This window comes from Bufo bufo, chromosome 1 (assembly GCF_905171765.1).
Source record: "Bufo bufo chromosome 1, aBufBuf1.1, whole genome shotgun sequence".
In the NCBI taxonomy this organism is placed as follows: domain Eukaryota; kingdom Metazoa; phylum Chordata; class Amphibia; order Anura; family Bufonidae; genus Bufo; species Bufo bufo.
Genome location: NC_053389.1, coordinates 455,653,233 through 455,666,556, shown reverse-complemented (window position 1 = coordinate 455,666,556; position 13,324 = coordinate 455,653,233). Strand labels below are relative to the sequence as shown.

General features: G+C 40.1%; 1 protein-coding gene across 1 annotated transcript in view; it reads right to left on the bottom strand.

Moving 5' to 3' along the window:
* Positions 1 to 3,302: 3,302 nt before the first annotated feature.
* The window catches only part of METTL25 (methyltransferase like 25), a 280,093-nt gene continuing 270,071 nt past the window's right edge, over positions 3,303 to 13,324 (bottom strand). Inside the window, exons 14-15 of the mRNA XM_040408511.1 lie at positions 4,170 to 4,350; positions 3,303 to 4,116 (exon numbers count right to left, since the gene is read on the bottom strand). Of these exons, the coding sequence (XP_040264445.1) occupies positions 4,261 to 4,350 (90 nt within the window). The 3' untranslated portion in view covers positions 3,303 to 4,116; positions 4,170 to 4,260. The remainder of the gene's footprint in view (positions 4,117 to 4,169; positions 4,351 to 13,324) is intronic.

The following is a 13,324-nucleotide window of genomic DNA, read 5'->3' as shown; positions in this document are numbered from 1 at the left end:
TGAGGCGAAGACTTTTGGAAGATGGCCTGGTGTCAAGAAGGGCAGCAAAGAAGCCACTTCTCTCAAAAAAAAACATAAGGGACAGATTGAAGGTCTGCAGAAAGTATGGTGAATGGACTGCTGAGGACTGGGGCAAAGTCATATTCTCCGATGAAGCCTCTTTCCGATTGTTTGGGGCATCTGGAAAAAGGCTTGTCCGGAGAAGAAAAGGTGATCGCTACCATCAGTCCTGTGTCATGCCAACAGTAAAGCATCCTAAAACCATTCATGTGTGGGGTTGCTTCTCATCCAAGGGAGTGGGCTCACTCACAATTTTGCCCAAAAACACAGCCATGAATAAAGAATGGTACCAAAACACCCTCCAACAGCAACTTCGGCCAACAATCCAACAACAGTTTGGTCAAGAACAATGCATTTTCCAGCACGATGGAGCACCGTGCCATAAGGCAAAAGTGATAACTAAGTGGCTCGGGGACCAAAACGTTGACATTTTGGATCCATGGCCTGGAAACTCCCCAGATCTTAATCCCATTGAGAACTTGTGGTCAATCCTCAAGAGGTGGGTGGACAAACAAAAACCCACTAATTCTGACAAACTCCAAGAAGTGATTATGAAAGAATGGGTTGCTATCAGTCAGGAATGGGCCCAGAAGTTGATTGAGAGCATGCCCAGTCGAATTGCAGAGGTCCTGAAAAAGAAGGGCCAACACTGCAAATACTGACTCTTTGCATAAATGTCATGTAATTGTCGATAAAAGCCTTTGTAACGTATGAAGTGCGTGTAATTATATTTCACTACATCACAGAAACAACTGAAACAAAGATCTAAAAGCAGTTTAGCAGCAAACTTTGTGAAAACTAATATTTGTGTCATTCTCAAAACTTTTGGCCACGACTGTACAGTTTGTGTAACTCTTTCATAAAGCTAGTTTTTTTTTTTTGCCTCTGACCTTTTGACACAGATCTTATAATACACTATGCCTTGCTGTGTGGGCTCTCTTTCTCCCCCAATTCCTAGAGATTACGTAGGTAGGAAGGGGGATGAGATTCTAAACAGATCAGAGTGTTGAGAAGAGAAAAGTTGCTAACTCTTCAGGGAAAGCTAATCTGACCAGCTAAACTATATCAGAGTATAGATAGAGAAAGCACACACACAGGAGGAAGAAGGAAATTACAGAGGATGCATATGAGTGACGAGAAAGGAGAGCACCCTGCCTAGGCTCTTCAGGGGAGTCATACAGTCCTCAGCATCAGGGTCAGAACATGGAAGAATAGATCCCTCAAGGGCTGTAGGAGGAAATATCAGTAGAGGAAGAAAGCTGTGCCGATAAATGAGAGCTAGTGAAGGCTATAGCATTCTGGACACACAGACCTTACATCCTGCATCTATTAATGGGAGGGATGGGACACCCACAGGAGAAAAATCTGAAACCCCAAGCAGGTTGCATACTCTTTCTGTGTGCAGTGCTGTGAATGGACTCATACTTGACATCATATAAACTTGCTCCATCACATTCCCATACTAGACCATTTGATATATAGTATAAGTTGCTAGTATCCTATAGGTAGATAAATAGTGTGAGCTCTGGACAGGTTTAAAGCAGCCATCTTAGAACGTCAGGAATAGCAGTTTGGTCTGTACATGTCCAAACAATGCTTTATTTTCTAGCACTTTAGCACAATGCAGCAACCAAAATAACTGCTGCCCGTCTAGGCACTACCTAAAACATAATTCATTCCCTGACTCACCTCTAAAGAACACAGTTCACACACGTGATCAGATGCGGCTTTCTCAGCCCAAACAGTCCAGCAACCTCTAGGCTGTGACTACAACATCAGTACCTTTGGGGAATTGTGGCCCAGAAGTCCGCCTGACTCGGGCCGTGCGACCCTCTCTCCGTAGGTCGCTAGGTCCCCCAAACTCATGCATCCCCAGCCTTTCTGTCACTCTCAGGCCTCCTCAGCCTTTCCTTCCCCCCTGACTAACACACAGAGGGTTGGTGTGGTGAAACCAACCTCGCCACAGTGTTTTGGAGGGGGCTGTTTGCCAGCCTCCTGCCCCAGGATTATGGCCCATACTAACTTTGAAGGAGAAGACAGACCGGCCGCACAGCTTAAATCTATGGAACTGTTTTGGGGAGGAAAGCCATGCTTGCGGCCGGCCAAATGTGACTTCCATGGAATTCGGGAACCCCTGCTCGGATCTGGGTGATTTTTGGATATGTTGTTCACCCAGATCAGAGCTATCCATGGATGTATACATTATGGGGGTATGTGGGGTTTTCTGTGTGTTGGGAAAAATGTGTGTTTTCTGTCTGGTAGTGATTACGTTAGCCCATTACGTTTGGTAATTGTATTTTGTGGATTGCGTCTCAGACAATGCTCATCGTGTTAGTTAATTGCGTCTCAGACAATGCTCATTGTATTTTGTTTATTGCGTTACAGAGGGAAGGGGATTTTGTGTACAATTGCTGGGAAGGTTTGAATACTGTAAATACATGTGATTGGCTGTTTTTACAAAACCCTGTGGGTGGTAACCTTGTTGGAAGATGTGTATAAATCAATGCTTGTGTTAAAATAAAGAGAGTTCCTGTTTTTATACCTTCATGAAGTTTTGGCTCATGTTTGGGGAATGGGATAACTACACTCTTGGGGATTGCTATATCACAATACTCCCCTGAGTATAAGCTCTTGTAAGAGCTTGTTCATGGTTCCTGCTCTCTGGATTTAGAAGAGGTTCACCCACTGGAGCCTTGTCGTAGGTCCAGGGTGGGTAGGAGACGGCGAGACCTCAACCAAGCTTCGGCAGTTCGTGGGGTCTGCAGCGCTGACGGTGTCAAGTGGAGTGCTTGGAGTCCTCTGGAAGCACTAGGAGCATCTATCGACGGAGGTACCCGGTCGGGGTGCTAGGCGTTCCGTTACAGTTGGTTTTATGCCTCCTTGATTAGAGCAGGCTTCACCTGCGATCACCTCAGGTAAAAGGGAATACCTGTGCCGGAAGGGTTTGGACTGGCAGATCCCACTACCAAACCTATCTGCCAATTCAAGTAAAATCCAGCCCAGAAGAAAATGTATACAAAACTGTCTCAGCAAACTATACTTTGCTAAGACCACTGCAGCTTTCCGGATTTTAGTTATCTCACCCAGCTGCGGTATCTGGGTGGGATACACATGCCCTCCCACACTGTCCACAGTTACAAGGGTGATACAGAATTTAGGCTTGACATACAGTAGATTAGTTGTGGGATAAACAGGAACGTGCGAGACTAAACAGTAAGGGTTTTGCAAGTAAAGTCAAAGAGTGTTATCAAATTATCTTTATTATTCAAATCTTATCGATCTTATAAACAGGTTAAAAGTCCAGAATATGCCTTTCTAAAATCTAAAAAAGTCCACTGAAGCACAGATACAACAAAAGACATAATGATACCCAGAGATATAAAATATTTATAATCAAACACATCTAAAACATAAATGTCTCAAAATACATTAGGGTCTGCAAATTAAAAATGCATTCAAACTTTTGCTTGACTTAAAACCTCCCCAGTACTCCTGAATGTGTTAAAATAAAATATACTCACCAGTTAATCCCCTGCAGTTTCCAGTGCTGCTGCTCTGGTATGCACCTCTGGTTTGTGTCTACAGGCTTAAGCAGTGTCTTACAGTAGCTGCAAACGGCATGTGACTGCTGAAGCCAATCACTGACCTCAGCGGTCTTGTGCCCTATACTGCTGAGGACAGCGATTGGCTGCAGCAGTCATTTACCATATGCAGCCTGTAAACACAAAAGAGAGGAGAGGACTGGAACATAAGCAGTGTATAAATTGGTAAGTATATGTTATTTTATTAATTGAACATGTTCAGGGGCATTGGGGAGGTTTTCATTTACACTGGATGACTCCTTTAAGAAAAGTACACAAAATATTTTCATACTAAAAACTTTTATATTTAACATATATTAATGAGCCCTTCTTCAGATTTCTCAAAAGCACATGTGCTTACAGTGTTATGGCCACCAGACACTACTGGATGTCACCAGAGTAATTAATGTAACACTGCTGTGAGACCATATCCAAGACGTGCTAGGGCAGGTATTTAGATGCTGACTGCAGCACATGAACAAGTGATTTTTTTTTATAATTTATAAGTTTATATTATTTGAGGGAGACTGTTTTTATATATGAAATCTGTATCTCATGGATATTGCAGCTTCATTGTATACCATTATCCTATTCATGCGACATAGCGTGCAATAATTCTTCATGGCTGCTTCAATGAAACCACTGCATAGCATCGTGGAGATTTCACAGGGTCAAACAATTTCACCACACCAGACCAAACTATGTTCTCCTATAAAACACAATGGCATACATATAATTAGAAAAACATTGAAAATATAAAGGTCTAGTTTAAGAAAAATAGAAAATAGCTACATTATCAGTGGTGAAGTGTGGGACTGCAATGATGTCATAACTACCTACCGTGCATCGTTAATACCGTACTTCACATACTGTGTATGTTTAGAAAGTAGTGTATACTGAAAAGTAATACCATCAACGTTGGGTGAGGGGTTTATGAAATAGCAGAAAAAAACTCTGCAAATGGATTGCAGAGAAAATAGTAAAACAGCAGGAAATTGAAATGCTGATGGAGATAGTTTACAGAGGTAGGACGGTACAGATGACCGAAACGATTTGGCACAAATACATTTCTTATGAATTTTATGAATGATTCAGATTTTGGCCAATCCAAAGCTTTTGGAATTCATCCAATACAAATAGCTAAAATTTGCAGCCATTTGCCAGGTTAGAAGACATATCAAAAAGGGATCATTTTGGGGCTTTTTTATAAAAAAATAAATAAAAGAAATGTCAGAATAGTGTGCTTTCAAGCAGGCAGTTTGTTACCATCCGTTTACCCAAAGCCACTTACAGTACAGACCAAAAGTTTGGACACACCTTCTCATTCAAAGAGTTTTCTTTATTTTCATGACTATGAAGTGAAAACCACCTGTGAAGTGAAAACCATTTCAGGGGACTACCTCTTGAAGCTCATCAAGAGAATGCCAAGAGTGTGCAAAGCAGTAATCAAAGCAAAAGGTGGCTACTTTGAAGAACCTAGAATATGACATATTTTCAGTTGTTTCACACTTGTTTGTTATGTATATAATTCCACATGTGTTAATTCATAGTTTTGATGCCTTCAGTGTGAATCTACAATTTTCATAGTCATGAAAATAAAGAAAACTCTTTGAATGAGAAGGTGCGTCCAAACTTTTGGTCTTTACTGTACATCACTGTTGCTTTGACTTTAGCTGTCTTAGCATTAAAGTGGTATTCTCATCTTGGACATTGGGATATGCCCCCAATGTCTGATAGGTGCAGGTTCCAGTTAGAACGGGTCCTGTAAAGTGCTGCCCTCCATTCATCCCTATGGCAGCGCTGAAAATAGTGCTGGCTCAGCTATTTCAGTAAGCCCAATAGAAGTGAAGGTAGCAGTGGCCATGCTTGCGTGGTGTGCTTCCCACTCATTTCAAAGGAACTTGCTGAGCGCGCTGTACGGCCATTTTCAGCACTCCCATAAAAATGTATGCCGCCAATGTCCAAGATAGGAATACCCTTTTAAAGATCTTGAAAAGGAAGGATACAGTCCCAGGACAGCTCAGAGAGTCAAACTCAATGTTTCAGGGCCATTGAGGCACTTTTGATTATGACCAAATTTATTCTACCCAAATCAAAGCTGATGGTCAATTTGACCAAATCAGATTTAGGGCCCTTTCACACTTGCGTTCTTTTCTTCCGGCATAGAGTTCCGTCGCCGGGGCTCTATGCCGGAAGAATCCTGATCAGTTTTATCCTAATGCATTCTGAATGGAGAGAAATCCGTTCAGGATGCATCAGGATGTCTTCAGTTCCGGACCGGAACGTTTTTTGGCCGGAGAAAATACCGCAGCATGCTGCGCTTTTTGCTCCGGCTAAAAATCCTGAACACTTGCCGCAAGGCCGGATCCGGAATTAATGCCCATTGAAAGGCATTAATCCGGATCCGGCCTTAAGCTAAACGTCGTTTCGGCGCATTGCCGGATCCGACGTTTAGCTTTTTCTGAATGGTTACCATGGCTTCCAGGACGCTAAAGTCCTGGCAGCCATGGTAAAGTGTAGTGGGGAGCGGGGGAGCAGTATACTTACCGTCCGTGCGGCTCCCGGGGCGCTTCAGAGTGACGTCAGGGCGCCCCACGCGCATGGATGACGTGATCGCATGGACACGTCATCCATGCGCATGGGGCGCTCGGACATCATTCTGGAGCGCCCCGGGAGCCGCACGGACTGTAAGTATACTGCTCCCCCGCTCCCCACTACTACTATGGCAGCCAGGACTTTAATAGCGTCCTGGCTGCCATAGTAACACTGAACGCATTTTGAAGACGGATCCGTCTTCAAATGCTTTCAGTTCACTTGCGTTTTTCCGGCAAATGGAGTACACGCCGGATCCGGACAACGCAAGTGTGAAAGAGCCCTTAAAATGAATATTGGGAAATTACTAATTTCTACAGTTGATAGATTTGTTGAAACTTCTTGTCCGTGCTGAACTGGCACCTTCTTAAAATATACAAACACACTGGAAGTACTACAATATAAAATGGTATACTGGGCACTCACACTATAGGTAGAACCACGAATAAAATCGATGCTGATTACTGAATTAAAGATTTAATGGTATTTATTAGTATAGCTGGTAGCTCAATTAATCACTAAAATACAATAAAATACAATGTGATGGACTAGACTGTCTGGAAGTCAATAAAATAACAATAGAATATAATAATGCATTAGAAATGCCTAAAAGGAATTGGAAATAGTGATTATTCGACAATAAATATAGAATAAAATAGCGAATGGTAAAACACGGCTGGTATAAGATAATTTGTAGGACAGTCGGGTTCCTGGCCAAAGAAATGGTAATGCTGTTGGAGCAAAATATATGGATGATCCAAATTCAATAGAACAGTAAAAGAGCAATGGTAGCGTTGCAGTGGGTGTAATATGCGGCGTCCCGCTAGTACTCACTGTTCGATGATTATTAGTGTAAAATACACTGCTAAAGCTCCGGTTCTCTATGTCACCCAGTAGCTGTTCCCAGGTTGTCTTCCGCCTCCGGTTTAGTACGGCTCCGGGCACCGCTCCGTAAGGTTTAAGAGCCGATGACCTTCAAGCCTGTGTGTGCCTGCTTCCACGCTAGATTAAGTTTGCAGTCGTAAAAAGGATGTGCTCGTTCTCAGGTTTTTTAAGAGGTTCAAGCTCCTGATGACTCAGCGTGCCAGGTTCTCTTTGAAGATGTTCCGGTTCTGTGGCGTCAGCCTGGATGAAATTCAACACTTGGTGTGACAAGGGTTCGATTGGAGATAAGCTGGGGGTCTTGGATCAAACGCGTTTCGGGGCTTCACATTGCCCCTTCCTCAGTGATGAACAATCCCCCTTACAAAAGACCTTTTTATATAAACAGTTATGCTGATTCCAATTGTCCAATTTGGTGTTACTCCTCCTATTATTCACATTCTGATACCAATCAGTGTGATGCAGATTTTGAAGTCTTTGTCACTCTATAGAGAAACACCTCTTTTTTCTCTTTGGTCAACTTGTTCACTTTCCATTCCGACTTTATATAAGCCGCTATTCTATTTATGTCACGGAGTGTGTAAATACACGGACAAAGGACATATCAACACATCAACAACCACAAATAATACTTAATCACTATCTCTATACGAATGTACATAGGATATAAACATATAATATGGAAATAAATAACCAAATAAATATAAATGAATAAAGCGATAAAACATTGCGTCTTCCATTTCTATGTGAACTAGGCAATTTTGGTATAACGATGGTTTGCCCAGTGCTGGGTAGGTGTCTCTAAAATGAGTTATTACTGGTCATATGGATAAAGCCCTTTTCTTCCTAATAATGTTATGAGATATGTCCATATTAAAAAATAATAATGATAAAAAGATAAAAGAGACACAGAAATAACCAGAAAAATATATAATATTAAAAATAAATATTGAAAAGCTTTTTTGGTTTGAACATAATTTGTTCCTATCAACCGTAATAATGCTTACTGTTATGTTAAAACAATATATAAATATCAATATAAATATAAGTAACGGACTTTTTGAATGTGGATAAAAGCTCACAAAATTACCTTTAAAATTATGGTCCTTTCATTTCTTTTGTCATATATAATCAATTGTTCTAAAAATATTTAATAATTTTGATCATTTCCAATATTTTTAATAATAATTTTTAATGATTTGTAATGATTATTAATAACTCAACTCAAATAGTTTCTATACCTTCTTGCCGACAATGATGATGGGGGACTCATTAGTCTTGGACTTAGACGGTGTGGAGTGAAGGAGGATGTGCCTCGCGAAGGGCCGACCCCCCCAGAATATATACACTGGGAAGGGTTCTGCCGTCCGCGGGGGACATCCTCCACAATTTACAGAAACCCGAACAACTCGAACTCTGCATTCAGTCCACCCGGCATTAATGTGTTGAGTTCATAAATTCTTTGCGTTTCTAGTCTTGACATCTTGCATATATGGTCCCCTCCCCTCCATTCTTTCTCCACTTTATCTATGGCTGCGAATGTCAGTCCTTTTGGGTTCTTATCGTGCTTCAATTTAAAATGTTTAGACAGGGTATGTGTGTCCAGGCCTTTCTTAATGTTCGCAATGTGTTCTGAAATGCGTTTTTTTAAAGATCTTTTAGTTCTTCCTACATACTGGCGTCCGCACGGGCATTCAATAATATATATAACATTCTCCGAGTTACAAGTAAGAAATTCTTTTATTACGTGTTTATGGTTGTTTGTCCTAGATGTGATTTCTTTAGTTTTACGGGGAAATGAGGTTTCCTTGCAATTCCCACATTTACCGCATCTATGAAAACCTTCCATATTTAACCATTTTTGCATATTTACAGTATTTATATCCTTTCTTTTTATCGTCGGTGCTACCAAAGTGCCTAAACTAGGCGCTTTAGTGAAGGAGATTTGTGGTTTTCTTGGAATTAAAGAACCTATAATTTTATCTTTTTGGAGTAAATACCAATATTTGCCTATTATTTTTTGTATCCTTCTATATTCCTCATTAAAGGGCAAAATGATCCTCAACTCTTCTTTTTCTCCTTCTTTATCCTTTTTACTTTCTGAGAAAAATTCTTCTCTTTTCATGCTCCTAACTTTGTTCAAGGACCTATTGATTAATTCCTCAGGATAATCCTTCTCTAAAAATGCCTTTTTCATTTCTTTAGCTTCTTCCTCAAAGTGAACTTCTGTTGTGCAATTACGCTTTATTCTCCGGAATTGGCCCTGCGGTATATTTATTAGCCAGTTTGGTAAATGACAGCTACTATATAAAATATAACTGTTCCTAGTTGTGGGTTTTATGTAAGTACAACTTTGTAGAACTTGATCTTTTACAAAAATCTTTAAATCTAAAAATTCAACTATTTCTTTATTAATATTTTGAGTAAAATTTAAGTTAAAATTGTTAAGATTAATCTCTAATAAAAATTTATCCAATGCATCCCTACCTGACTTCCAAATAAAAAACACGTCGTCGATGTACCTTTGCCATAGTACCAAGTCCACCCCTAGTCGGGGGGCAATATTGCGTTCCTCCCACTCTGCCATAAACAAGTTGGCATAACTAGGGGCGAACCTGGTACCCATGGCCGTACCTCGTGTCTGTAAATAAAAATCTGATTCAAAATTAAAATAGTTGTGAGTTAATATAAAATCTACACTCTGTATTAAAAACTCTATTTGCCCTTCTTGTAATCTTCCTTCCTTCCTCAGTTGTGTATCCACTGCCTGTTTGCCTTGTTCATGTCTTATAATAGTATATAGTGATTGCACGTCCAGCGTGCCCATCCACCATTCCTCCTCGAATTTCAGATTTTCAATAATATTAATAATTTGTGTCGAGTCTTTGGTATATGATGGGGTTTTCTTGACAGTGGGTTGTAATAAGACGTCAATGTATTTCGACAGATTACATGTTAACGACTGAATGCCAGAAACAATCGGGCGACCGGGTGGGTTATTAATATCTTTATGTATCTTAGGTATACAATAGAATACCGGCAGTCTTGGGTATCTATTCAATATAAAGTTATATTCCTCGTTCGTTAAGATCCCTTTGTCTCTGCCCTCTTCCACTAGATTAGTTAATTCTGTGAAAAATTCACCTGTGGGGTCTTTGTTTAATTTCTGGTATGTGTCGGTATCTGTTAGTTGTCTATAACATTCTGAATTGTATTTATCTATATTTTGTATAACTATGGATCCCCCTTTGTCCGCAGGGCGAATGATAATATTGTTATCTTTTTGTAGTTGTTTTAAAACCTCAATTTCTTTTTTCGTTAAATTTTTCGCCTATATTTATTGGTGTCTTTTATTTTGCGTATGTCATTAGCGACACTCTCTTTAAATGTAGCCATTTCTTGGCTTATTTCACATCTCGGGTACTTCTTAGAACGGTTTCTTAACTGAGTATGTGTGAACTTGCCGCAATGCATTGAGTCCATTACTTGTTTTTCAATTGGATTTTTGGCGAAATACTTCTTTAGGCATAACCTCCGTACAAACTTCTCCACCCCTATAAAGGTCGCAAATTTGTTTAGTTTCTCTGTAGGGGCAAACTTGAGACCTTTATTGAGGAGTTGTTTCTGGACATCTGATAATATGGTCGAACTTAAATTTATGATGGAGTCATTGGATATTGGTGTGTCTACTGTCTGTGATGGTGTCGATCCCTTCCTCCTTCCTCTCCGTATCTTCCTCTTACTTCTTTGTGGTATTGTATGTTGGATTGTGAATTGTGATTGTGCTGTTTGTGTTGGTGATATCTCCCTGTTTGTTGATTCCTGTGTTCCTGTGGTGTTCTGTGTGACTGGGTCCTGTCTCTCAAATTGTATTGGTGGTCTACTTGAGGTTCGAGTTGTGTTTTCTGTGCTCCCCTCTGTGGTGAAACTTGTCTGGTGCGTATTCGGTGGTGAGGCGGGGTCCGATCTAAAAAAGAATCCCTATCTTCAAAAATTTCAAACCTATTTTGAATAGGTATACTAAAATTAGTGTGTCTATTAGTGTCTTTAATGTAATTTTCCCGTGATTTTATATTTGTGCTATTACTATCCTCTCTAGTGTTTTCTAATGCTACCCTCTCCATCTGTTGGTTTATATTCTCTTTCCTATCCTTCTTATAAAAGAAAAGTTTTTTAATCTTTTTCTCCATAATTTCCCGTTCAATCCTATCAAGATTACTACATATTTTAGTTTGTAGAATATCTAGTTCTTCTGTCTGTGGGAGTTTGTCTGTCAAAATTTTCATATCTGCTATTTTTTTGGTGGTCTCTTCCAAGATTACGCCGCGTCTTTTAATGATCAGACTTGTGAGTGCTACAGATTGTTCATGTAGCAGTTTATTCCATTCTGAATCAAATTCGACGCTGCATAGATCTTGTGCCGGATTTTTATTATGTGTTAGCCCTTTTGGTATCTGGTCAATGTCTATACATCTCTGGAGGGTTTTAATTTCCCATCTCTGCTTGAGTTGACGTATTAATAACCCTTCCAAATCTCTAAATATTCTCCCTATGCAGATTTCTTCTCTATTTTCCGTATACACATTATCTTCAAAATTATAATTGCTAACTTTTAGAATTTTCGATTCTATATGGTTCCACATATCCATGGTCTCAGACACTCCGTGCAGTCACAAAGGCGATTTGAAAATATTGGAATAGAAGTTATGAGACGCACAGGAGTGGGTGAGGCCACAGATGGAGGTGCTCACAGTAAAAAAGGATTCGCCCCTCCTTTACAAGTAAAACAATATAAAATGGTATACTGGGCACTCACACTATAGGTAGAACCACGAATAAAATCGATGCTGATTACTGAATTAAAGATTTAATGGTATTTATTAGTATAGCTGGTAGCTCAATGAATCACTAAAATACAATAAAATACAATGTGATGGACTAGACTGTCTGGAAGTCAATAAAATAACAATAGAATATAATAATGCATTAGAAATGCCTAAAAGGAATTGGAAATAGTGATTATTCGACAATAAATATAGAATAAAATAGCGAATGGTAAAACACGGCTGGTATAAGATAATTTGTAGGACAGTCGGGTTCCTGGCCAAAGAAATGGTAATGCTGTTGGAGCAAAATATATGGATGATCCAAATTCAATAGAACAGTAAAAGAGCAATGGTAGCGTTGCAGTGGGTGTAATATGCGGCGTCCCGCTAGTACTCACTGTTCGATGATTATTAGTGTAAAATACACTGCTAAAGCTCCGGTTCTCTATGTCACCCAGTAGCTGTTCCCAGGTTGTCTTCCGCCTCCGGTTTAGTACGGCTCCGGGCACCGCTCCGTAAGGTTTAAGAGCACTGGGCAAACCATCGTTATACCAAAATTGCCTAGTTCACATAGAAATGGAAGACGCAATGTTTTATCGCTTTATTCATTTATATTTATTTGGTTATTTATTTCCATATTATATGTTTATATCCTATGTACATTCGTATAGAGATAGTGATTAAGTATTATTTGTGGTTGTTGATGTGTTGATATGTCCTTTGTCCGTGTATTTACACACTCCGTGACATAAATAGAATAGCGGCTTATATAAAGTCGGAATGGAAAGTGAACAAGTTGACCAAAGAGAAAAAAGAGGTGTTTCTCTATAGAGTGACAAAGACTTCAAAATCTGCATCACACTGATTGGTATCAGAATGTGAATAATAGGAGGAGTAACACCAAATTGGACAATTGGAATCAGCATAACTGTTTATATAAAAAGGTCTTTTGTAAGGGGGATTGTCCATCACTGAGGAAGGGGCAATGTGAAGCCCCGAAACGCGTTTGATCCAAGACCCCCAGCTTATCTCCAATCGAACCCTTGTCACACCAAGTGTTGAATTTCATCCAGGCTGACGCCACAGAACCGGAACATCTTCAAAGAGAACCTGGCACGCTGAGTCATCAGGAGCTTGAACCTCTTAAAAAACCTGAGAACGAGCACATCCTTTTTACGACTGCAAACTTAATCTAGCGTGGAAGCAGGCACACACAGGCTTGAAGGTCATCGGCTCTTAAACCTTACGGAGCGGTGCCCGGAGCCGTACTAAACCGGAGGCGGAAGACAACCTGGGAACAGCTACTGGGTGACATAGAGAACCGGAGCTTTAGCAGTGTATTTTACACTAATAATCATCGAACAGTGAGTACTAGCGGGACGC